Source organism: Callorhinus ursinus, unplaced genomic scaffold, assembly GCF_003265705.2.
Source record: "Callorhinus ursinus isolate GAN/ISIS: 27379988/994484 unplaced genomic scaffold, GSC_fseal_2.0 scaffold12, whole genome shotgun sequence".
NCBI lineage: Eukaryota > Metazoa > Chordata > Mammalia > Carnivora > Otariidae > Callorhinus > Callorhinus ursinus.
In genome coordinates, this window is record NW_027397074.1 from 22,561,202 (window position 1) to 22,585,628 (window position 24,427).

Genomic DNA, 24,427 nt, shown 5'->3' on the forward strand with positions numbered 1-24,427 from the left:
TGTTACTCATCACGAGTAGGGTCAAAGAAGATAGGCTTATTAATATTACTCCTCTGAGCTGTTGCAGAGGATAATGAAGGCTGTATCCTTGAAGAGGGATTGAAGAATGATTTCTCCAAAACACCTATCCTTCCATCTGATGGAGAAAGCGCCCAGAATTCCCTATCAGTTACAAAAGGCCCAGTACTCTCCACCACCGCTGCTTGAAGGTCATCACCAAACTAAATCTGAATTTCTCCGAAGATGACTTTAAAGAGAACCTTTTTAGGACTTGCAAATACACCTACCTCTGGTTCCCTCACTGTGCTCATTTAACACTGAGCTTCATTTATTTTTACAGAATTTTACCTTCAACGATGACTTCAGTCCCAGTAGTACCAGTTCAGCAGACCTTAGTGGCCTGGGAGCCGAACCCAAAACGCCGGGGCTCTCTCAGTCCTTAGCACTGTCGTCAGATGAGGTACGCTCGTGGTGCTCACACAGACCCGCTTTCTCAGGTCATGCACTGTGCCCGTCACCTATCCCTAGGAAAACGTCCTTAAGTAGATTTTGCATGTAAATCATCGGGACCATGGTTTCTTGTTTGATGTGAAATCTTGATTTCTCTCTCTTTCCTCTCTCTATCTCAAAATGAAGGCAAAGTATTGTTTCTGAGCCCCTTGAAAGCTCTCCAGGGACCTCCCCCACCTTACTCTGACTTCATTGAGAGGACTCTGAGCAGGGGGCTGGGGGTAGGAGGCTGGGCACCAGAGAGCAAGAATAGGGGGCAGCTCAGAAATCACAGGGGAGTTTACTGACTGTCCATCCCCTCTCTCCCTCGCCTCCCCCACCATCACCCTTACCCCCGCCCCACCACCCCTACCCCAAGTCGAGCATGGCCCCTGATTGAGAACCACTGCAGTGGAGAGGGGAGAAAAACTGGGTGAGGATCACTTATTTAGAAGCCAGGGTCAAATTAGCATTGCCAAGAATTCCCAGAAGATCAGTGTGTTTCCAGAGAAACAGGAAATTGCATGAGTGATGGACTTAGTGCCCCAAGAGATAAGGAGAAGACAGAAATGCCACTATTTAGGGCGGGGGGCCGGAGAAGGAGAAGCACTGTACATAAAGATACTGTTGCTCCACATATTTGCTCTAAGTTATTTCTTTCTAACATGATTTTTGTTTTATAAAACTTGTTGTCTCTTAAATTTTTCTGCCCATACTCCTCAGGCCTGGTGTGATTGTAATTTTAAATCTTTGTACTGTGTATGTCGTGTCTCCTATTTCTATAACACTTTTCTTTTTGATTCCTTTGTTGCCCCCCCAACTCAGAGCCTGGATATGATAGATGACGAGGTGAGCTCTCGGTGGGCTGTGCGCCGTGGCTTCGGTGGTACTGTTTGAACCTCCTCTTCTGTCTCTGCAAAATGATTCAAAACTCAAACAGTACAAGAGTTCTTGTGTCTGTAGTGGAGGGTTTCCTTGTGTTAAATCATTTTGCTCTCTGCCCTTGTCTGTCCCGAAGTTTAAGAGATGTTTCCGAGGCAAGATGATCACCAGGTTCTACCTGCAGAGCCCCTCGATTGATTCCCCCATCACCACTACCTTGACACGGTCCGTTCTGTTCCACCTTCTCTGCCTTCATCTCGGCTTGCCCCATCCTGCCCCAGCCCGTCAGTGCTCCCCGAGGTGATTCCCAGACCTGTCATCGCCTCCATCGCCTCTCAGCTTAGAGGTTCTAGGAACCGACTGCCCTCTGCGCTGGTCAAAGTGGTGTTCTGCACTGGGCAGAGCCCGAGATTCGGGATACACCACAAACTGTTGAGCTCCCCCGGTCACTCGCTGCGTGCTCCGGACAGACACGTAGACTGGCTGAGCCTCACTTCACTCATTTATTAAAAGTCATTATGGACATTACCTGCCCCGCCTTCCTCACGGGTTTGCTTGCTGCACAAAGGAAACCCTGGCTGCAAGATTTCCCCTCATAATGCTTGAGGACTTAAGGCTTTGCTCTTTTAAGGGAAAGATACCTCAATATTTCTAAATGTATTTTTATATACCTCTAATGACTTACCAGAGGCTACACGCAGAGTGATGCATTGCATATAGAGATCAATCAAATACTTGTTTTCTGCATCTCATACTCTTTCCACGGTGTTCTAATGTAAAGGCTTGCAACATCGGAGTGTATTTTTCAGTAGGGAACACCCTACATTAATAATGCTGCTTTATCTGGGGGAGTTTTTAAATTTCCAAATACCTAACAAAAATGTAGGCGATAACTACGTGTGTGTGTTACACACACAACTTAGAACCATTAGCTTATTCATTTTATGGTTTAAAGATAAATGTGGCTCTGGTAGGCAAGAAATTCCTTTTGATAGCATAATAAGCCGCGCTGAGCCATAGCATTTTGGTCCTTTAACAACACTGCATAACATTCCTACCTCAGATCCTTGATGATGGACAGTCTCCCAAACACAGTCAGTGTCAGAATCGGGCCGTTCATGAATGGAGCGTGCAGCAGGTTTCTCACTGGCTAATGAGCCTAAATCTGGAGCAGTATGTATCTGAATTCAGTGCCCAAAACATCACTGGCGAGCAACTCCTGCAGTTGGATGGAAATAAACTTAAGGTAAAGAATTATATCTCTGTGTGAGGTTATCAGGTGTAAGTTGTGTTGCTCATGGTGCCTAAAATGTTTTCCTTAGACAAGAGCGTTCTGCATATCTGCGAGGGAATTCTCACCAACGGTCCGCGGAAAGGTCGTTGCATCATTTCTGAGTAGTAAACGAAGTTTCGGAAAGTTGTCAGGGATTCTGAATCAAACAGGAGGCTGCGGAGTAGGAGAGCTAGGGACTCACTCCATTGCTTCCACCGGGCAACACGTGGTCCATACGTGAAGTCTGCTGACTTCCTGTGTAGTAGGAGTTGTAATAATGGCCAAGGTGGACTTTTTGATCACATGAGGGTGAAACCTAGATCCACGAATCTTTCCTTCTTTATTCATTTCCTCTCCACCCTCGCTGCTCCCTGCACACCTCTCCAAAACTGGGACGATGTTCTCCTCAGAACTTTCTTCCCCAAGTATGTGCAGGCCGTGTGTCCCCCGCTCCATCCCACTGTCATTTCACCTGTCCAGTCCATCCCTTTTAGAGACTGGGGGCCGGGGGGGGGGGCGGGGAATCCATCCCTGTGGAAAAAAAGGGCAAAAAGAGCTTACATTTGGCTCCCCACCCCCAACTTCAGTCCCCTGCTGGGCTGAAGGGCAGATGAGTATCCTTGACAGTCTTGAAAAGGTTAGAGATCAATCAATAGTCTGTGATTATGAAGGACCCATTGACAAGGCTGTCCCTGTTGGGGAGATGGATGCATCCTGCTGTTGATTCTGAAGGTCATGAAACATTTAAAGTACGCAACCAACTCCCCTTATTCTGAATTCCAGGCTCACTAAGCAACCTCCTCATTAACAGGATTCCTTTATAGGTTTGCCTACAGGGAGGGAATGGCTAGTCATGCTGACATGAGCATTCCGGCCCCAAAGACATTTTTGGTCCTCATTGTAAATGACTCCATTGGCAAAAAGGAAGCCACTTCAGTTCTCCCTGCCCTTCTTGGAGCCCTCTATGGCAGCAGGTGCCCACTCCTAGCTTTTAAAAATATTGATGAGTTTAGCAGTACTTTTGCCTGTAAATGTCTATGGCCCAAAGGTTGGAGAAGCAGAATTGTGCCCCCCCCCCTTTTTTAATTCCTTCACCCATTAATTGCCAGTTTGGAAAGCATGTATTTAATGGGGTTTAGGGCGTACTGTGTAGGCACTTCAGAGGGCAAATAAAGCTCCGCCCCTGAGTATGGAGATTTTTGGCAAACATAAGCAGCTCTTTCTCGGTTTTTACCTCTTTGATTATGTTTAAATCAGTTCTTGAGTCTGAACACATTGTGATATCAACCTCTTCCTAAGCAGAGAGGTCATTGGTTTTCAAGTTCAGTTTGTCTATGTATTTCCTTCCTAGGCTCTGGGAATGACATCATCCCAGGACCGAGCAGTGGTCAAAAAAAAACTCAAGGAAATGAAGGTAACTCTAGAGAAGGCTCGGAAGGCTCAAGAGAAGATGGAAAAACAGAGAGAAAAGCTGAGGAGGAAGGAACAAGAGCAGATGCAGAGGAAGTCTAAAAAGACAGAAAAGATGACCGCTGCATCAGAGGGTGCTGGCGAACAGTAACACACACCCCCTCGCAGACAGCTCTCCCCCCTTCCCGCCCTGCTCTCCTCCCCGGGGACAAAGGAACTGATGGCAGGGGTAACGTGCTCTCGGCCAAATGGGGAACTGCTTGTGGCAAAACTGCATTTTCTGCAATAATAGAATACACTTTTAATTTTCACCTCCTGAAATAATCCCAAGCCACCTTTGTTTATTACCAAACCAAGGATCTCATTTGTGAAAGATGCAAAATAGCTGTGTTTCTCTCTTCTCTTACTTACCAACCCCTTGTGGGGGAACCAGGGTCACCCTGCCCGAGAAAAGCATGCCATGCCCTGGTGGTGTTAGTGGAGCACCATGACTTTTCAGTCTGGGAATCCTGAAACTGGGCAATGGCACGTATCTGCATGGCCCAGAGCGCCGCTCTGCCTTGAGATTGGGGCTCCAGAATACTCCAGTGTGTGGGAGAGTTTCTCCCCTCGTGTTTGTGTCTGGGCAGTGAGACAACCCCACTGTAGAAACACGGGTGCTCTGCCACATAATTACGTACGGCGGCAAAAGGCAAGCAAACTCTTCTGCTTGCTGGGCATCTGAAGGAGAGAAAAGAATCTGTTATTTGCTAACCCCAGAAGGAAGCAGAAACCTTCAGAATGTGGATGTGGGTATTACCTTGGGGTTCTGAGGGTAACATTTATCCTCCAGATTGAGCCGAACAAAGGAAAAAAATCAGACGTTAATGCAGCCCGGGATATTGGGATCCATTGTTTACTCTGCTCCCGCTGCGTGTTCTGTAGTTCACCGACACGCATAACATAGTTCCTTTTTTCCCCAACAAATTGAACAGGAAATTGATTTTTAAGGAAACCCAACATTTTCAGGTTTCCTCTCCTGGGGAAAATTCTGGCTAGTCTTTGGCCTGACTGTGACACAATCAGGAACTTGTCACATATTTTCTACTTAAGATTTCCCAAGCGGGCTCAGTTAGTGTTTTAACAAATGTACTTTTAAGAAAAATAGGAATACTGGTTAGAGAAAATTTAGATTTGAGTAACACGCAACCAGAGAAGCAATTTTATTGAGCACACAAATGTTCCCGTAAAGGAGAGCTGACAGTTGGATTTTAGAGATGTTTTGAATGGTTTTTCTGAGCCATTCTCTTTCATTCTTCAGAGAGTCCCATGTTACAGTTAAAGTTTGTTTAAGAGAGTCCACAGGATATAGTCTACCAGCAGAGACAGTTCAGCTTATTTTAAAGCCAGTATGTGAAGGATTTCAGTATTTCGTCAAACTAATTCAGGCATAGGAGACTAGGGCGGAAGGAGGAGAAAAGACACCCATCTTGAGAAACTTCAGATGATCGGTTGTTGTTCGTTGTCGTTGTTTTGTTTTTTATGCCCCTGTCTCTGGTTGTCTTTGATGCATTGGCTGTAAAAATGAGGTCATCCACTTTCCAAGGGACGAGTTTCAAAATAAGAGTTGAGGCCAGATGAATCTTCAACTAGTATTTTACTTCCTTTTACTACATGGTAGGGGGGTTTGGTCCATATTGTTCGCTGGAAAGGTTGTATACACAGAGCTTGGGGGAAGGCTTTGGAAGGTTACAGTTAACAGATAATGTAAAGGGGCTCCTGCCCATCTAGCACCATCTTGTATTTTGGACAGTGTGACTTATTTTTAATTTAATTTATTTTATTTTATTTTTGCTTGCGTGAATATCTGAAATCTGGAATTGGCTGAACTAGAAACTTATAATCCTATCTTTCCCGAAAGCCCGTTTCCTTTCCAGTGACAGAGTATTGTCTGTTACACTTCGATCCTTTTGTCCTTAGTGCAGATCATTCATCCAGTGCTCAGAAACATTGACGTAAAGTAACATTGTGTTTTACAATTATCAGAGTCGCTATGTATGTTTTTCTGTCTTCATTTGGTATATGGTAATGAGATTGCCATACTGGATACTCTATTAATACTTGAGATGTGTGGTGCTTCACTATTTATTAATATGATGAGAAACAAGGAACCACTATTCATGAACTACACAATTCAGTAGATCTTCCCTAATACCAAAAGACTAAATTAGTCAAAATCTGGTAATACTCTTGCTCGCTATTGTAAACTTTTTGCCCTTTTTGCTTACCTTTGGGGGGACTAAAAGTGATCTGGATCACACTGGAAGTTCTGCTCTGTATTCATTTTAATAGTGGGAATAGAGGATGACTATCTAAAGTTATGTTTACACTTTGGTAATGTTTGACAATGGACGTATATACTGGAAATGTCTATAAGTCTCAGTCTCTGCACATAATTTATGACCTCTATTATATTGCATTTCCTTAAATGTCTTAGAAGTACTGTTCTTGAACTTTATTTGTACACTTCCAGTGTGTAGACCAATGACCAACTGAAAATGTTATAAATCAAATTCTTATTCCTCAAATCACTTAGTTTGTATTATAACTATTTTTATTTTTAAGTTAAGTTACAGTGATTTTAGGTCTTACTGAGTTATTTTAATATTACTGCTTAAAACTGCTGAAATCATAAAAGGCACTTGATTTGACTGTCCAGCCAAGGATAAAATGTAAACTGATTGATCAAAGAGTATGAACACAAAGTGCAGGACCTCAGAACTTCTGAACATTTTGTTTCCATATGATTTCTTTTCTTGACTCTAGTGCATGACGCCTAATCGAGGTTCCAGGGTCTTCAACAACTCCTACTTTAATGCTAGTGGTTTTCGGTGTCCATACAGTTTAACATAGACTTGTTGTTTCATGAACCTTAAAGATTTTGCAGTTTTTTATTTATCAGAAAATGAACAGAAAGGGAATATCTGGTTACTATGAACTATATTCCCTAAATGACATCTCAGTATGACTCTAATAATATCCAGATTGTTTTGGGGTATAGGTAATGCTTTGGGGGTTAGGGAATGTGTGGTGAGGCCAAGCTGTAGACGGGGAGCATTGTATGAGCTAAATGTCTGGGACAGAGTTTTCCATGAAAGGACTTCAGTTTTTATAACAGATTACTTGATTTAAGACCATCTCCCTTAAAGTAACTCAGTTTATGCAATAATTTTCTCATTCTTTTTTTTTTTTTTTTTTTTTTGCCTGATTCCGAAGTGTACTTCAGAGTGATACATTAGGGCAGAAACCTAATTTTGCCCATTTGGACACATTGATGAAGTCCACCATTAATTTCATGACAATAAAGCTATCATTCTATGTTATCCTCCTTTAGTTGGGGTTGACATGGATTTCCGGCCCTCAACATCACAGAAGGATTTTTAACCCACAGTGGTTTGTGACTGCAGTATGCTAGTGCTCATTCCAAACTTAGCTTTTAAGGGCCATGAAATGGGACCACCTATTCTGGGCTTCTTTGTTGTTGTTGCAAACAAAGTGGCAAGAGGACAGGGGAGGAACCAAATTAACCCTGCTGCTGCCTTTCATCCTGTGTCATCCCTGGCCCAAAATTGTAAGCTGTCCCAGGCCCGAGCTACAAAAACAGTCACAGGTTGTTGGATCTAGCACCTTAATTAACCTTTATGGTTTTTACTGAAGACAAAGAATTCTTGTCTAGGTTCTTTGTGTAATAGGATTAACATGTGCTTTAAAGTTATATTTTTAAGAGGTAAATAAAAAATTGCTTATGGATATTCTAACTCATTTAATAAGTGTTAAAGATTATGTAGACCGAGCTTCAAGAGAAGAAACCCAGTGTTTGAAGATTCTAAAGGGAGATGTCCCAACAATTCTGAAAGAAATGTTTATACTTTGGAGATGTTGTAGCTCCTCATTACACTGACATATTTAAGAATTACCAAATTCCATTTGAGCAACTAAATGTTCTGTCCCAGCAAGGCCCTGGTGAGAGGCATTTCACTCTGGTGGACAGAGGTCACTACAGTTCATGTCACCTACTTAATGCTAAGTCCTCAGTGCTTTCTGAAGGAAAGGTAAAGTGGAAAAGAAAAGCCCAGGGTTTTTAAAAATATCTTTTCAAATTTACCTTTAATCAAGGATCTACCCGTCTACTATTCTCAAGCTAAGCATTGAAGGATGAAGTCCAGAAATAAAATGTACATATTTTCCACTAGAGTTGTTTTCCTTCTAAAAATGGGAGTGGGGAGTCAATTCTCAAAAGAAAGGCGTGGTATAAGAAATATGAATGTGTTTCAGTGACTCATTCCTGAAAAACAGCCTGGGTATGTGGGCAGATTTTTGTTTTTATATTTGTCTTAGGTAGTTAAAGTCTCAGGAAATTTAGTCTTGGTCCAAAACACTGGGGGAAGAAATCATACTAGACAGGACACCAGTAGATTTTGAGTAACTTTGAACCACTACTGCACCACTGGCAGTGTAGAATTGATCCCACCAGGAAGTCAGAGGGCAAAGAAGCAGTTCACAGACTCCATTTTCCCCTGGAGAATAAAAGCCTCAAGTTCTACGTTAGGGTAAACAGAGGGTCTTTCAGTGCTGTGTGGATGTGTCGAGTGAATGCTCGTGACTTCCAAGCTTACATACATGCGTGGTGTGGATCAAACACAGCATGTGACCTGCTTCCAGATCTACAGCATGGGGAAGGACAGAAACAGGGTGATTTCCAATCCTTGGCCCTACCCCAACCCCAAAACCGCTAGAGATTCAAGAATGAATAGGAGGTAACGCATAAGAGAACCAGAGGCAACTTCTCAATAATGTGCATGCTGCGTGTGTAGATGTACAGAACTCCATGCGTGTGAATATATTCCTACCTTACATACACACACACACACACACACACACACACACACACCCCACAATCACATTGCATAAATATATATATATATATATTGTATATGGAACTTGGTAATGTCAGTTAGGACCCTAAGCAGTAATCATAACCTTATTGCCACTTTTTGTGTGTGTATACATTGAATGGCTCATAAGATTTTGAGAGATTTTTTTAATGTAAGTATTTCTACTAAATGCACTTATCCTTCTACATGTTTATATATTTTGGTAAAATTGATTTATTAGATACTTGGTATTTTAGTAAGATAAAGTTTCCTCAAATGTTTGGTTAATGCTTTGATGTCAAGATTGCACATTGCTAAGTCGAACCTCAGAAATTTACGCAGCTTTGGGCATTTTCAACTGTGGAGCGCAGTTTCCTTGGCTAAAAATTGCACCGCGTGTTCTTCTGCATTCGCTCATGCTCCGCAGTGACATATTTGGTGGCTGTGATGCTTAAGTCACTAACTACTGGCTCTCTGATGGCACTGTTGTCATCACATGATCATTTATTAACTTCTTTTGTGGAGTGACGGCATGGTTAGGTCATTGCCAAATACAATGCAAGTGGATGTGAGCGTGAGTATGTTGTTGGAAGGTGTACCTGTCTCTTTCAGCTGTTTTATTCACACACCCAGGTCTTCTTTGAAGGATTTAATCTGTCATCCGTGAAAGAACAATTGGCCACAAATAGTTAAATTACCTTGGAAAGTGGGAATTAATAGGCACTCCAGCTAGATAACACCTCCCAACAACATCAGATGTAGTTAGTGTTTTGTAAAACTCCTTAAATATTTATATATATATATATATATACACACACACACATATATATACATATATGTTTTCCTTAATATTATTTATGGTCACCACTACTGCTTTTGTATTTTTTAATGGTGTTGCAATTAAACCACGAGTATGCCTGCTACACAGCACTAACAAAACCAGTCAGCTGAAAAAAGAAATGAGAGAGAATGAATTCTGTTCCATTGTAAGAAGTTGATTTATTTTAACCTTTATATATCACTGCAGGAAAAGAGTTGTTTGAAAAACCATTTTAAGTCCAATAAGTATGGACAGCATGTTATCTGAACCTTTTAATTTGTACATTTTGGTGTCTGATCATTTGCATGGAAGAGACAATAGTACCATGTCTGAATTGTTCTCTTGTGCTTGGTTAATATGTACTTCTCTAGATTGTTCCGTTTCAAGCAACATTTCTTATTCTTTGGTTTTCAGAGGCATTCAAAGCAAACTATCACAATGGTCCTCTGTTTTCTGACCAATCTAAAAATACCTGTGATTAAATTTGTGAGTGTAAATAAATTTCTTGCCAATGAGTATTATTGTTGTTAGACAACGAATGCAATAAAAAGAGAAATACGGACATCTGTCGGAGTAGGCTGTTTTTTCCCCCCCTCTTCCATTTTCACCTTCAACTAAAACAAGCCTTGACTGGGTAAACCTGTATTAACTGTCAAAATACATCTATCCATCAAGAGCAAAGTGCACGTTTTCCATGGAAATGAAAGGAAAAATAAGTTTTAGCCCCGGTACAGTGTAAATTGGCAGCTAGCATTACATATGAAAGCACGATTATGGAACTGGGCATGAAGTGGGAGATGCTCCGCCAGAAGCTCCCTCACCCGCATTGCGGTTCCCACAGCGCGTTTCCGATACCTGTCAGCCCAGCAAGGGTCTGTGACAAATGCATTCAACAGCTGGCCTCACACAGCACGGGGCAAGCTCAGGGCAGGCCAGCCCCCAGGACGGGGTTCTTGGGGGTTCTTCACAGCAATTTTATTTCTAAAACCTTAAATGTTCTGAAGACTTGAATATAGCAAATGAGGAATATTAATTTCTCCCCCCCCGCCCTCTCTCTCACCCACACACAAACACACACGAACCATAATTGATCTGTGACTAAACCTTCAGCAAAAAATAAATGAAATAAGCTGGTTTTTCTCTTCCTCAGAGTGTGTTACGAAACCCCCTCACTGAAGGGAATCATGTGTCCCTTTTTGACTGATCGCGAGCATATGCTGTGTCAAATTGAATAGCTTGCTTTCTTTTTCTGGTGGGTGGGTGGGGGGCAGAATTTGCTTATTCTGTCAAGAACAAGAGAGAACAGAATATAGTTATTTCATTGATGATATCAAGCAACACTTTTTAAAGGAAATACAGGGGCTTTTTCGACATAAGCCCGAGAGCCATTGGTAGTCTCAAAACAATATTTCAGAAAATCCAGCTTCAAGGGCTGTGAACAGCCTCACCGAATAATTGAGCACTCATAGGGCACATGATATTATGCTCATTGAAGTTGTGACTAAAATAACTCTAATCTGATATGAGGAAAGTGTTTTTCGATCCAAACAAAATGTTCCCGTTTATTACTTTAAGTTAGTAGCCTTAAAATGTTGACAGTTCTCAATTTATCAGCCAACCATTTTTCCCAGCATGCCAGACCGTCGTCATGGCAAGTGCCTTGGAAGAACTTTGTTTCTAACGTGACTGCCTCTAGCATCCCAAAAACATCCTCCAGCCTGGAAGCCATACTTTCAAAAGAGACAAAGACAGGTAAACTTTTCAGACCAGCTTTTATAAGAAAATGACAAAAGTCATCTTTTCTTCCTAATCATGTCCATCAGAAGATAGGCCAAGACTGTTGATTTTTTAAATTTTTTTGTTTGCCTTTCTACTGTTTTCTTCTAATCCTCCCCTGCAAGTTACAATAGGGAAAAAAAAAAAGGCGGGGGAGGGCGCCTGGGTGGCTCAGTCAGTTAAGCGCCCGTGACTCTTGGTCTCAGCTCAGGTCTCAGTCTCAGGGTCATGAGTTTAAGCCCCATGTTGGGCTCCACCCTGGGCATGGAGCCTGCTTAAAAATAACAACAACAACAACAACAAAAACAGCCCGCCCACCCCCACTTGTAAGAATACTGTCTTTGGGGCCATTTGGCTTTACCTGAGTGGATTACGGGCTTCAGTCTGTCTTCAATCACCGAAGCGAACAAACTTCTTTTCACTGGGTCAAAGCAACTAAAATGTAGAGTTTATGCTGAGATAACAGACACTCCCAAGAATGTTAAAAGAGTTTCCTACATGTCATTGCTACCGCAGAATTAAGTAAGTGAGAGTAAAAGGAGAAATGGAAGTCATTTCGGTTTCTATTTACTGAGAAAGTCCTACATCGAAGGGGAAATGGGAGTCAGATTGTGCCAGTATGTCCGATGGCTTTGCTAAGGAGGGATGCCTGGAGCCCAGGGAACTCTGTAGGTCACATCTAGTTTCCCAGCAGGTGAACCGGAGCCCCTGAGTGAGGGCTGCAGGCTGAGACGACTTGTGAGATTATCCTCCTCTGTTTCCCGAACAAGGTTCAGCAAGGCAGCAATAAGCTCACGTGCTCCCAGGCAACACACGTTTTAGGGAAAGGACATTTGGATCACACACAGTTAAATGATGAAAGGCCTGACAACTGACACAGCAATTTTAGCCATTTTATTGATAAGATTTTTTTGGTAAATACACTGATTTGCTACCGTGCTTTCAAAAAAGCCTTATGCATTGATTCTCTTCCCGGTTAAACAGCACTTTCGTCCTTTTAGATGTCCAAATGGGGGGTCAGTATTCACTGTTCAGATGAGATCGCTGTGGCCCCCGGAGATGTGGCAAGCAGTCGAAATGGTGGGCTCACGGTGTCCATGGCACAGGGGCAGATCGACCTGCTAGAGCTCACAGTAAAGAGCTTTGTGGAACACGGTGCCGACCAGTAGCTTCCCTTTGTACACAGACGCAACTGTACTTCCTTGCAACACTGTACCATTTTCTGCATAAACCAGTGTAACTTTGGGTTCTTCTGTTAAAATGTCCTGGATTTGGATCACCTATCAAAGAAATAACATTAGCCTACTCTTTCTTTTAAAGTCACTCAAAAACATAACGTTAAAGACAGGTCACTTCTCCATGTGAAGAAGCCTGTAGGTAAATCGTATTTTGTTCCAAAATTACTCTTTTTTTTAAAGATTTTATTTATTTATTTGAGAGAGAGAATGAGAGATAGAGAGCACGAGAGGGAAGAGGGTCAGAGGGAGAAGCAGACTCCCTGCTGAGCAGGGAGCCCGATGTGGGACTCGATCCCGGGACTCCAGGATCATGACCTGAGCCGAAGGCAGTCGCTTAACCAACTGAGCCACCCAGGCGCCCACCAAAATTACTCTTTATGGAAGACACTGGTTTCCTTATGGCAAAATGATAGGTTTTAAGCAGGTGCTCTCAAAAAGAGATAGAGACAAATAGGCCTACCCAGCCTAGGGAAGAAATAGGCGTGAGTAACACAGTCTGGGTGGGAGACCCAGGAGTACTAGGGACTATGGGAAATGGGGGAGGGGGGGAGAGGCGTTACTCAGTAATAGTTAAATTACTGCCATGCTAGAATTCAGGCCAGTTTTGCATATTCACAGATAAGTTAGGAATTTGGGTGCTTACACTTAATTCTTGGCAGTTAAAAAAAAAAAAAAACCCATATCTCTGTACAATACTCAATAAGTTCCTCTAAACTTAAGGTTCCAACTCTAAACATATAAGATTTTGTAAGTTCAGTTTCCTTCATTTAGTTGAGCAGAAATATGATCGTGTCATTAACAACAGAGAAGTAGCATGCCAAGCTGATCACATGTAATAGCTGATATTTGGCCACGGTGAAGAGCACACTGTAAGGCAGGGGCCCAGGGTCCTGTTTTGGATCCTCAGCTTCCCATTTGTTTCTCATTTGTAGAACAAAGTGCATGGGACTAGGTTAAGTTTCTTTTCAACTCTAACTTCCTATCATTTTTAAAGCCTTTAGGATAAAATACAATGGGAAGAAAGGATACTTAAATACAAAAACACCAAATACCGCAGACTAGGGGCGGCCAGTGCCTATACATAAAGGGTTAATGGGAGCATTTAAAAGGACCTCTTTAAAACAGCCAGCCCCAGGGGCGCCTGAGTGGCTCAGTCCCTTAAGCTTCAGACTCTTAGTTTTAGGCTCAGGTCCTGATCTCATGGAGCCCAGCGTGGGGGCAATGCACTCAGTGGGGAGTCTGCTGGAAGATTCTCTCCCTCTGCCCTCCCCCTCAGTAGTGCGTGCACTCTCTCTCTCTCTCAAATAAATAAATATATCTTTAAAACAGCCAGCCCAAAAGACAGACGTAGTAGTTACTTACTGGCAAATAGGTGATGGTGCACCTTGACTTAAGTAAGCCTCTTTCTAATAAAAGTCAGTCACTCTTCTGTGGGGCAGTGTATTAGATAACGGATTGTTATTACTTTTTACTATTCCTTACCAGATCCATCATTAGGAAGGAAGCACTTTTTCCAGAACAGCAAACCAAGTCCATGCTACAGCAAATGACCTAAGTTCACCAGATGAGCTAACAAGCAAGAGCAAATTAGAATCTAACATTCTGCTCTGTTCTGAACAGTGAACACGCCACAGCATACATTTCTCCAATTCTGTTAAACACACCATACAGCAATCCTAATAGCTAAGAACCAGGAAAAGGCACAAAGGATTGCCATTAAACATAATACGATTGTCCTGTAAGCCTAGAGAGAAAGGGTATGAAGGGCCATAAAGTAATTGGAAATACACATTTGGTTTGGGGTTTATTTAATCTAAGACACATGGGCTTTTATTTATTTACTTATTTCATGACACGAGGGCTTTAAAAAAAATTTTTTTTGGTGGGTGGGAATGAGACTGACTCTTAAAACTAAGCTTTAAAAAGAATACATAGCAGTAAACAATGTCAAAAATTGTATCGGTTATTTAACGTATAGCAAGTACAACAAATACATACTGCAAAACTCAAAATAGAAAACCCCAGATGAGTCACAGTAAATGTTCAAATGCCTATGGCAAAGTGCGTTTCAAGTTCTTGTTTGCACTGCCAAAATAGTCCGCTGAGTAAAGACCATGAACAGGAATGGGGTCTTTGGGTACTATAACGAAGACGGAAGGAAAGGTCTTTTAAACCAGAACAATTCCAGCAAGTGACTGATCTTCCCATTCTGCAGGGAAGGTTTAGAGAGGAGGGCCGTTTGCACACTACGACTGGTTCATTGTATTAACGTGCATACACTGACGCACGGGAAGAGGGGGTTCAAAGGACAGGCAAGTGACAAATGATTAGACCATAGCACGGCCGTGCATTCCATGTTTTAAACTATTGTGAATTCCCAGGTTGAAGTCATGACCGAAGTGAAGATAGGGACTCCGGTGTAGGGCTGGCTACCCTAGCCCAGCCCTCCACTCTGCTGGAAAGCCTACCAGGAAGTCTCCCTTGCCCCCCCCAGCTCTGGGTCAGGGTCCGCCAAGGAGGAGCAACAGCAGGGGGGTGGTAGGACGGAGAGGGAGGTAGGGTGTTGGTTCCAGGCTTCCTCCCTCCAGGGTCCCCACTGGTTGTCTGCGTCCCCCAACCAGAGGTCAGCTTCCGCTCGACGACCCTCTCCACACACAGCTCTCCTCTCGTTAGGATTTCTGGTGACCATTTCCTGCCTCCCTCGCTAGCCCTGGGGTAATGCATTATCTTCTGTTCATTTCCCTACGTGCGCCCACACCTTGGTATAGAGGTTAAATCTCCTCAAATTACCCAATTTAAACGTACCATCTGTCTCCTGCCTAGACTCTGACTAAAATGCCTCCCAAAGTCAAACTCCTTTTTATATCTCATCATTTGGATCATCTATCCGCGTCCCTCCTTACATTTGCACATATAATTGAGATTTATGTTTCCAACTGAGAAACAGCGGGGAATAAGGTCGCTGATCTGCTTCATTTTTCAAACTAACCTCTGATGCGGGAAGATTCTCCGAGTCATAGAACAAGATCTTCATGCCATTGGGATGGCATCCAACCCAAAGGTCCCCCGTCACAGGATCCACGGATATGTTATCCACGAGTGTGTTAAAGTCCAGGGACTTCCAGGTTAAAACCAGGGAGAGAAGGAAGGACAGAAAGTGAAAACAACTGAGAGGTGACGGCACAATACATGGGGAAGTTATCATCTTGTCCCCCTCAGTCGCCATGCTGCTGGTTCCAGAACACAATTCTGCTGCATTTCAATAGCGCCTGGGGAATTCCTCAGGCTCCCCATCTGTGCTAGCATTTCATCAGTTTCCAGGACAGAGGAGGGAAGGGGAAGATGCAGAAGGCCAAGCAAGATTGTTAGAAGTCCGATGAAATCATTCGGACTAACATCTGCGCATGAACCTAAAACCGAAGGGAAGAAAAAGTTTTTAAGCGCGGCGTAAAACAGTTCCTTCTAAAACGGCATGTGCAAATGATATTTTTACAAGCATTCAAAAAACAACCGGGCAATGTAGATTCATTTTTGATGAGCACATCGATGAAATGCAGGCTCTTCTTTAATGGCTAATCATAGGCTGTGCAGCCAGAGGAGAAATGATCACCCAGGGTCTAATTTTTGCCGTGGAGTTGGGGAAAGGTTTCTTCTTTAGTTTTCTGATGTTATTCAACTCCCTGTTCTTCTGCTGCTTATTTTCTAAATATAAGTTGCAAGCACGTCACGACTGCACAGATTGCTGTCGAGGCTTCATACCAGGATCATAAATAATACCAATGATTCTTAATTCCACCATTCATCATCTTGGCTGCCTTCTACTGGGGAGAAATCACATCTATTTGTTTACCCCTAGCTCTCCGTTGCAGAAGTAATATCCACCATGTACCTCAAACAGAGGCCAGCATCCCTCAGCGCCCAGAGACCATGTAATAGCTGGTGGTGACTCACCGCAGAGGCCAGAGTGTGGGCAGGCAGCTGCAGCAAACCAACGCGGCGGCCCTGCCCCGTACTTCCTACTCTACACTTGATTTTAGCCAAAAGGCCAAGATGAGACCTCTCCCCACCACGTCCATGAAGGGGCTGCAGGGCTCAAGTCTCTCAGCAGAGCCTCCATCCAGAGCCATCATTCATTCTTACCCTGGAGACATCCAGGTTGGCCAAAGGAGGTGGCCAAGCAGACATCCTCTGGCCAAAATCAGCCCCAGGCCTTCTCTGTCTCCCGAAGCCCCCTTCCATCACAGTGTCAAGATAGTCTACACCGATCCCGCCATTTTCTTTAGATGAGGAAAATGTGTGTCTCCGGGTTCTGTGCTGTTATCTTTGGAAGGGGTAACAGCCGATGGGTGAATTGCATGGCCGTTGAAAGCCTACAGAGATGTGAGCTGGGGGTGAGAGAAGACGGGGGGCCCCATTCATGTGACACACAATTACTGAGCTCCGACCATGTGCTCTGCAAGCAGCTCAGCTCCTGGGAGAGTGGGTAGGTAAGTGGCAGGCCGGGCTCCTGCCTAGGAGGGGCTGACAGTCCAGCAGGGAGCCCCTTTTGGGCCCAGTAATTAACTCTTGTCTTGCAAATCTCTAATTCCTAGCAAAACTCACTCACCACAATGCGTGCAACGGACACATTTCAAGCTTCCACAAAGCCAGGTGGAAGATGGTAAATTTCTTGATAAAGGAAACTTAATAAATGATTCTCATTGGAAAAAACTGTGTCCTCTGTTAACAAATATCCCAATTTTTAGAGAATGGGAATGCACTGAAGTGGGACTGATTCATTGGCTGTGCCCTGGAATCTTTTTTTTTTCTTTTTGTGGAGAAGGGGATTATTTTATTGAGGTATAATATGCATAACATGAAATGTGTCATTTTAACCATCTTAAAGGGTACAATTCAGTGACATTAGTACACTCACAGGGTTGTGCAAGTGCTACCCCCTATCCGTTTCCAGAAACTTTCATCATCCCAAAGAGAAACTCTGTACCCAATGGCTCCCAATTCCTCCCTCCGTGAGCCCCTGGTAACTCCTGTTCCATTTTCTGTTTATGATTTTGACTATTCCAGGAACCTCATATAAGTGGAATCACACAGTATTTGTCCTTTCGTGTCTGGATTACTTCACTTAGCATAAGGTCTTCAGAGTTCCATCCATGTTGGAGCATGTATTAGGACTGCATTCCTTTTTAAGCCTGAATAATATTCCATTGTATGTGTATACCACATTTTGACAGGACATAAACCTACCCACATCTCATCGCAAATTCTAAGATCAGTCTCAGCTCATTTATCAAATTCCCTGACACTTCAGGTATTAATGAATTAACTGGTCTTGATTAATCTGTTCCTTCAAAAGAAAAAAGAACATTACAGTCACAGAGGTAGACTCAACTGAATTGTTATGTCAGGAGACAGTGGCCTTACCTGTTGCCAAAAGTGGGAGCCAAATCTAAAATAGGTCCTTGGCAGGACCAGTGTCTTTATCATTCTGTGTCGAATATATATTGGATTGGGCTCTATTCTCATAAAATCCTTTAACTTTCAATTTACAGAAGTACTTATTGTTACAACCACCATTTGTTTTCATTCCCTCAGCCAGTAGGAGTGTGTAAAATTCCATTTTACTTCAGCTAATACTAAATTGGCCATGCCAGTGATTTTTCATGTCAAACATGATGCTACGTTGGATACTGCTTTGAGGTAATTTTCTCAAAGTGAAGCCCCTCATGACAGTACATTGGATGTACTGACGGGAACAGCCCCACAGTGCCTGGTGACAGTGCCTCAGGCTGGGGGCGACTTCGGCAAGAGAGTCAGGTCCTGTTTGTAAGGGACAGGGGACTACTTTCACACTGCTCCACTTTACTGTCACTTTCTCTTTCCTCTCCTTTGTGTGTTTACCTCTTTTGACCCAAACCTTCAGATCAGATCATAATCGGTGGGGGTAGAAGAGAAACCCCTGAAGCATACCCAGCTCCATCGTATTAATTGAACAAGTCTTTGTTGAGTGCTTACTATGTGTGGGGAATTCTTCTGGGAACAAAGAGAAAACACCCCGTCCTTCTGGAACTTACACCCTAGTGGAAGAGGCAGACAATAGAGAGGACAAATAAAATATATAGTATTTCACTTATAAAATATAAGTAAAATATATAATATTAGTAATGAGTTCATCGAGAGGACGTGATCACCAGTTGATCCTCAAGCTGGAGCCAGACAATTGGAGGCTCCTTAACCCCTCCCCTGTCCTTGGGATGTACATTCTCTCCACTGTTTCCACAGTGGGAGCTGTTCCAAGGACATAGCCTTGAGAGAGTAATGTGTTATTGAGACCATCTGGACAGTATATGTGGCTGAATCCAGTTAAGACCTCTATATAAATTTTTAAGATTCTGGTCGGTGGGTGTGGAGATCTACTTGTCTCAGGGCTGCTCAAGACAAGCCTTGTATGCAATTTCTCTTGCTTATTAAACCTGCCACCCACAATCCGGAGTGGTCTGACTTCTTTTTTGACCTCTCCTTGCCCTCTGTGTATGGGGCAATGGACCAGTTTCAGATTGCGCCCAGGAAGCTCCCCAGATTACAAACTAGTAATTGGTGAGCCAGCCAGAAGACCAGAGAAATGGGCTTTAGGAAAGAGGCATCCTTGGGGAAAATCCTGAGTTGGCCATTGACCTCTACGTGGGGAAGGGTGGCCCCCATGGCAGATGCTTGGGGACGGCCACATGCCCGCTGATTTAATGCACTACTCAGCCATAACAAAGAATGAGATCTCACCATTTGCAAAAACATGGCTTGACTTAGAGGAGATTATGCTAAGTGAAATAAGTCAGACAGAGAAAGACAAATACCATATGATTTCACTTATCTGTGGAATCTAAAAAGACTAAACAAATGAACAAAGAAACAAGGGAAACAGACTTATAAGTACAGGGAACAAACTGGGGGTTGCCAGAGGGGAAGGAAGGCAGCGGGGGGATAGCAAAATAAGTGAAGGAGATGAAGAGGTATAAACTTTGGGTATAAAATAAATAAGTCACAGAGATGAAAAATATAGTCAGTAATACTGTAATGCCATCGTATGGTGACAGTGGTGACAGACAGTGATGACACTTGTGATGAGCATGGAGTAATGTACAGAGTTCTCCAATCACTATGTTGTACACCTGAAGTTAATGTGTCAACTATTTAATAAATATTTAATATTTAATAAATATTTAATACTATTTAATAAATAAATTAAATTTAAAAAAGTAAGTTAGAGAAGGACAGGTGGGTGCCCACTACTCTGTAGCTTCAGGGCTGGCAGACAAGGGGAGAGAGCAAATAATAAGTTGAAGACCTTGCATGCCATTTTACAAAGCTGGGAGGGCCCAAGCTGCCGAAGATTAAGGTCCGAGCGCTGTGACAAGGTCTGATTGGGACACTAAGAGGTGGAATGCCTGGGAAAATGGGGGAGAGGGAAGGGGACATGTTGTGAAGTGAACAAAATGCCCCATGCTGTCCAACCCCGAGTACAAAGGAAAGCAAAAGCACCACAACGACCCCAGCCAGCGGGGCGGCCTCCAACTGAGGAAACCTTCACTAAGAGAGAATGTACTTCCACGGAGCTTATTGATACAGCTGCCAAGTTCCAGCAAAAGGCCAGGGCAAGTATCCCAGCATGGTTAGTGCACCTATGGGATACGGGGGAGATGGCATTTCTCTGGGCAGGAAGCAGAGAAAATGAGCAACTTCACCACACACCCTGCTCCCCAGCAGCACCGGCATGGCGCTCAAAGGTTCAAAGTACTCACTCTCTTATAGACTGACTTATTCTAGCCTGCAGGGAGGTTTGGCCCAATGAGGGGCACCTCCCTGGGCATGTAGAACCCTGAAAATCTACAGAGGAGGTACAACAATCCTTAGGGAGTTGGGAATGAGACAGGCAACCTCAGCCTCTGTCTTTGAAGGCCCTAATCAGGCCACATTCACGGCAAGAATGAAAAGTGGTATACTCCGGTCCGCCCCAACACCTGTTATGGGACACTCATGTCCAGGTTGAGACCAGTTGTGGGACAAGATATTTATAATGTTGGGCAATCCATTGTTGGTATGGGGAAAACTGACAAATCCCGGGACTGGTACGGGCTGTGGGAAAGACCTGATACAGAGAGATCACCCATAAAACCTAAAGGCTATGCTGAAGGGCTGCAAAGGTCCAGTAAAAATAACCCAGAAACAAATGTGGTTTAACCTCATTGCCGTAGGGACTTCACCTGAACAGAAAAACTGACAACCCAACACTGTGTTCATTGGCCGGTGGAAAGCCATAAAACCTGAACAACAATTCAGACCTGCTCCATCTGCCCCTTACCGTCCCTGATGCCCTGCCTGCTCCAGCAGAAACTTCGGGAATGCAGTGCTGTTTGGGTTGGTATAGGTACAGGCCAGGACTGCCTCCAAGTGAGGGCAGGGAGAGATGATCAGAGGCCTCAGGTTGAACGCACTCTTCACTGGTCCTCCAGGACTGACAGCTCTGGTGGACACTGGATCCAAATGAACTCTAACACACGGTGAACCTCAGAAGTTTTCAGCACCACCAATGGTTACAGAGAGCGAATGGTTATGGTTAAGGAAGTTCTTTGACGAATTTAGTGTTCCTCCCTACTACCCCAGGAATATGAAGTTTTTCTCTCTCCAATACCAGGGAATCTATTGGTTCGAGTAATCAAACCAGTGCCGAGGGGAAACACCCACTGGGAACCAGTAGGCCTGCCACCCCTTCGAAAAATGGTAGCTGTTAATCAATATAAATTGCTTGGGGGCATAAAGAGATAGGAGAAACTATCCAAGAACATGCTGCAGGGCATTCCGCAGGCTTTCCTGGAACTGCTGCAAGGGAGAAGATGGGTCATGAACCCACAGAAAATTCAAGACCCAGGAACCGCCCCAAGGTTTTGGGAGTCATCGGGTTGGGCAAGACACACGTTCCAGAAGCTGTGGTTGATAAGGCGCAAGCTTAACAACCCCTAAGAACTTGAAAGCGGTGCAAACCTTTGTAGGGATTTGGGGGTTTTGGAGGGCTTTTATTTCCCATCTGGCATCATGTCTCTGTCTCTGATATGGACTGATAAAGAAAGGACATGTGTAGGACTGGGGATCAGGACAGCAAGTCACCTTTGAGAAAGCAAACATACTAGTGAAGTAGATTACAGCTCTGGGCATCTCGTGAGCAGGGATACTATTTGAGTTTGATGTGTCTGTGACTCCAGAAGGATTGTGCACTGTGGTGGGGATAACGGAAAGACAGAGTACCCCTAGGATTTTGGTCCCATCTCTGGAAGGGGACAGAAAATTCCATGTACCCCTAGAGCAACACCTCCGAGCAGTATACGCAGTACTGCTCCAGGGCAGGGAGCCTGTCAGGAACGAAGAGGAGATCCAAGTAAGACCTGCCTTTCTTATCAAAGGGTGGGTTGGGAATATGTTCCAGCCACGCATCTCTGCCATGGCTCAGACCCCCATGTTGACGAAGTGGCGTTCCTATCCGCAGCTCGGGAGCACCCTGCCCATCAGCCCACGGTCTCTAGAAACACAGGCTACTGGCCCCGTAGAGTACATCGATCCTCCAGATGCATCGACTGCCTCCTTCCATGGCAGCCCTTGCAGCTTGTAGAGAGGGAGTGGGGGATGGATCTAGTCAAGGGAATCCATCCACATGAACTGCAGTTGCTATTCAGCCCAACACTGACACCATCTGGATGGAAGCAGGAAGGAACCGCGGCCCGTGGACTGAACTAGGGGCTGTTTGGCTGGTGATCACTCCTGAGCCCTGACAGGTGACCCTTTGCATTGACAGTTGGGCTGTTCTAGAGGGATTAATCCTGCGGCTGGGACCGTGGCAAGCCAAGGGGTGGATGATGGTAGTAAGCTCCGGTGGGGCAGGATATGTGGAAAAACATTTGAGTCTGCCTGCAGGAACCTGAGGCAGTCCCCACTGCCTTCCACATCCCAGCTCATGCGGGGCTGACACCCTCTGGCAATCAGGAAGCTCATAGCGTGGACATAAGTTATAGCAACAAGCCGTTTTAGGAGATACAGAGACTGGATGCATAAAAAAGTAGCCACCCCAGTGGCCCAGTGGGAGCGCGTATTTCCAAAGATGCTCTATTGCCCTCAAAATAGAGGGACTTGGTGAACACAGTAATAGCATGCCCGACGTGTTTTAAACAGCACCCAAGCAACAGCCAAGCAAGGTCCTGACCAAATTCATCCAATAAGCCTTAAATGAGAGCCAAAAAAGCCTGTCCTTACTGAACACTGAACTGTCTCTAATTATAAAAGCTGTCCTCCCAAATCGGATGGCCTCGAACACTATGGCCACCTCTTTGCCATTATCCAAACAGAATGTCGTGTGTACACGCCTGATGAGTCTGCTAGTGTGTCATCTTTTTAAATCCCATGAGGACACAAGTGAATGCCTGGAGTGATCTGCCCCTCAGCTTGGGGGATTTAATAAATCCGTGGTTCGGATCATGGGACTCTTGGATGAAAAAATTGCCATTGGTTTGGGGAATCACTGCTGTAATCTGCGTTCTCCCTTGCATGTGCCTGTACCCTCGCTATGGTGTCTGCCTCCGGTGTAGCCAGAGAGCCACTAAACACGCTGCCTCCAAGCTAGTGAGCCCCCTCTCTGACTGCTCAGGGCACGTTGCAGAAGAGGGGGGTATATGAGATCGTAAGAGCTGTTGCAAGGGATGCAGTGTTGGAGGAGGTCATTGAGAGGACACGAGCCCTGGCTGAACCTCAAGCTGGACCTGGACAACTGAAGGCTCCCCGTCCCCTTCCCTGTCCTTGAAATGTGCATTCTGCCCACTGTTGGCACAGTGGGAGCCATTCTAAGGACACAGCCTTGACATAGAGTGTTGTCGAGCCCCTCTGCGCGGTGTATGTGACGGAGCCCCCATTAAGGCCTCTAAATAAACTTTTAAGATTCCGGTGGGCAGGTGCGGAGAGCTACTCGTCTTGCAGCTGCCCAAGACAAGCCAAGTAAATAAGTAAATAAGTGCCTTTGTTTATTAAACCTGCCACCTACTGATCTGGAGGGGGCCTGCCTCTTTCTCGGTCTCCCCTTGCCCTCTGTGTGGAGGCAGGGGAAGAGGGTGGTTCGGACTGGACCAGGAAGTGCCTGAGCTTGCAAACTATCAGGGTGTGTGTAGGTAGGCGAGCGGAGTTGCAAGCTTAGATTAGGTAGCCAGGGAAGGTCTCGCTGAGGTGACATTTTAGTGGGAACTGGAAGGATATGAAGGAGAGAGCCACTGAGATCTGGAGGAAGATCACCGGAGCCGAGGGAACCACCTGGTGAGCTCAGGAGGGTGAGGCTGAGCCGGAGGAGGTGTTGGAGACAAAGGTAGCAAAGTGCTGGGCTGCAGGGCTGCTTAGTGGCCACTGGGAGTCCTTGATACTTTACTGGGCTTCATATTAGATTTACATTATTTATAACTATTATGGAGAGCATTGTCACACGAAATACCAGTTGAGGTGATTTCTTGGCTATCTCATCAACATGGAGGGAAAAATGAAAGACAGGGAGAAAGGGGACAGAGGAAGGGAAGGGAAACTGAGCAATGAGGATTCATTCGGGCAG

At 44.4% G+C, this 24,427-nt stretch overlaps 2 protein-coding genes across 12 annotated transcripts in view; one reads left to right on the plus strand and one right to left on the minus strand.

Annotated features, from left to right (window-relative positions):
* The window catches only part of PPP1R9A (protein phosphatase 1 regulatory subunit 9A), a 321,553-nt gene extending 316,174 nt beyond the window's left edge, over nt 1-5,379 (plus strand). For 7 of the 11 annotated variants that reach the window (XM_073898836.1, XM_073898835.1, XM_073898839.1 and 4 more), the window contains 4 exons: nt 341-460; nt 1,315-1,338; nt 2,435-2,617; nt 3,996-5,379. In XM_073898836.1, coding sequence (XP_073754937.1) covers nt 341-460; nt 1,315-1,338; nt 2,435-2,617; nt 3,996-4,205 — 537 coding nt within the window. In that variant the 3' untranslated portion in view covers nt 4,206-5,379. The remainder of the gene's footprint in view (nt 1-340; nt 461-1,314; nt 1,339-2,434; nt 2,618-3,995) is intronic. The other 4 variants (XM_073898838.1, XM_073898842.1, XM_025872914.2 and 1 more) reach the window with 1 other exon arrangement.
* A 7,061-nt stretch (nt 5,380-12,440) lies between these two features.
* Nucleotides 12,441-24,427, minus strand: part of PON1 (paraoxonase 1) — a 32,844-nt gene continuing 20,857 nt past the window's right edge. Inside the window, exons 8-9 of the mRNA XM_025873269.2 lie at nt 15,791-15,919; nt 12,441-12,843 (exon numbers count right to left, since the gene is read on the minus strand). Of these exons, the coding sequence (XP_025729054.1) occupies nt 12,685-12,843; nt 15,791-15,919 (288 nt within the window). The 3' untranslated portion in view covers nt 12,441-12,684. The remainder of the gene's footprint in view (nt 12,844-15,790; nt 15,920-24,427) is intronic.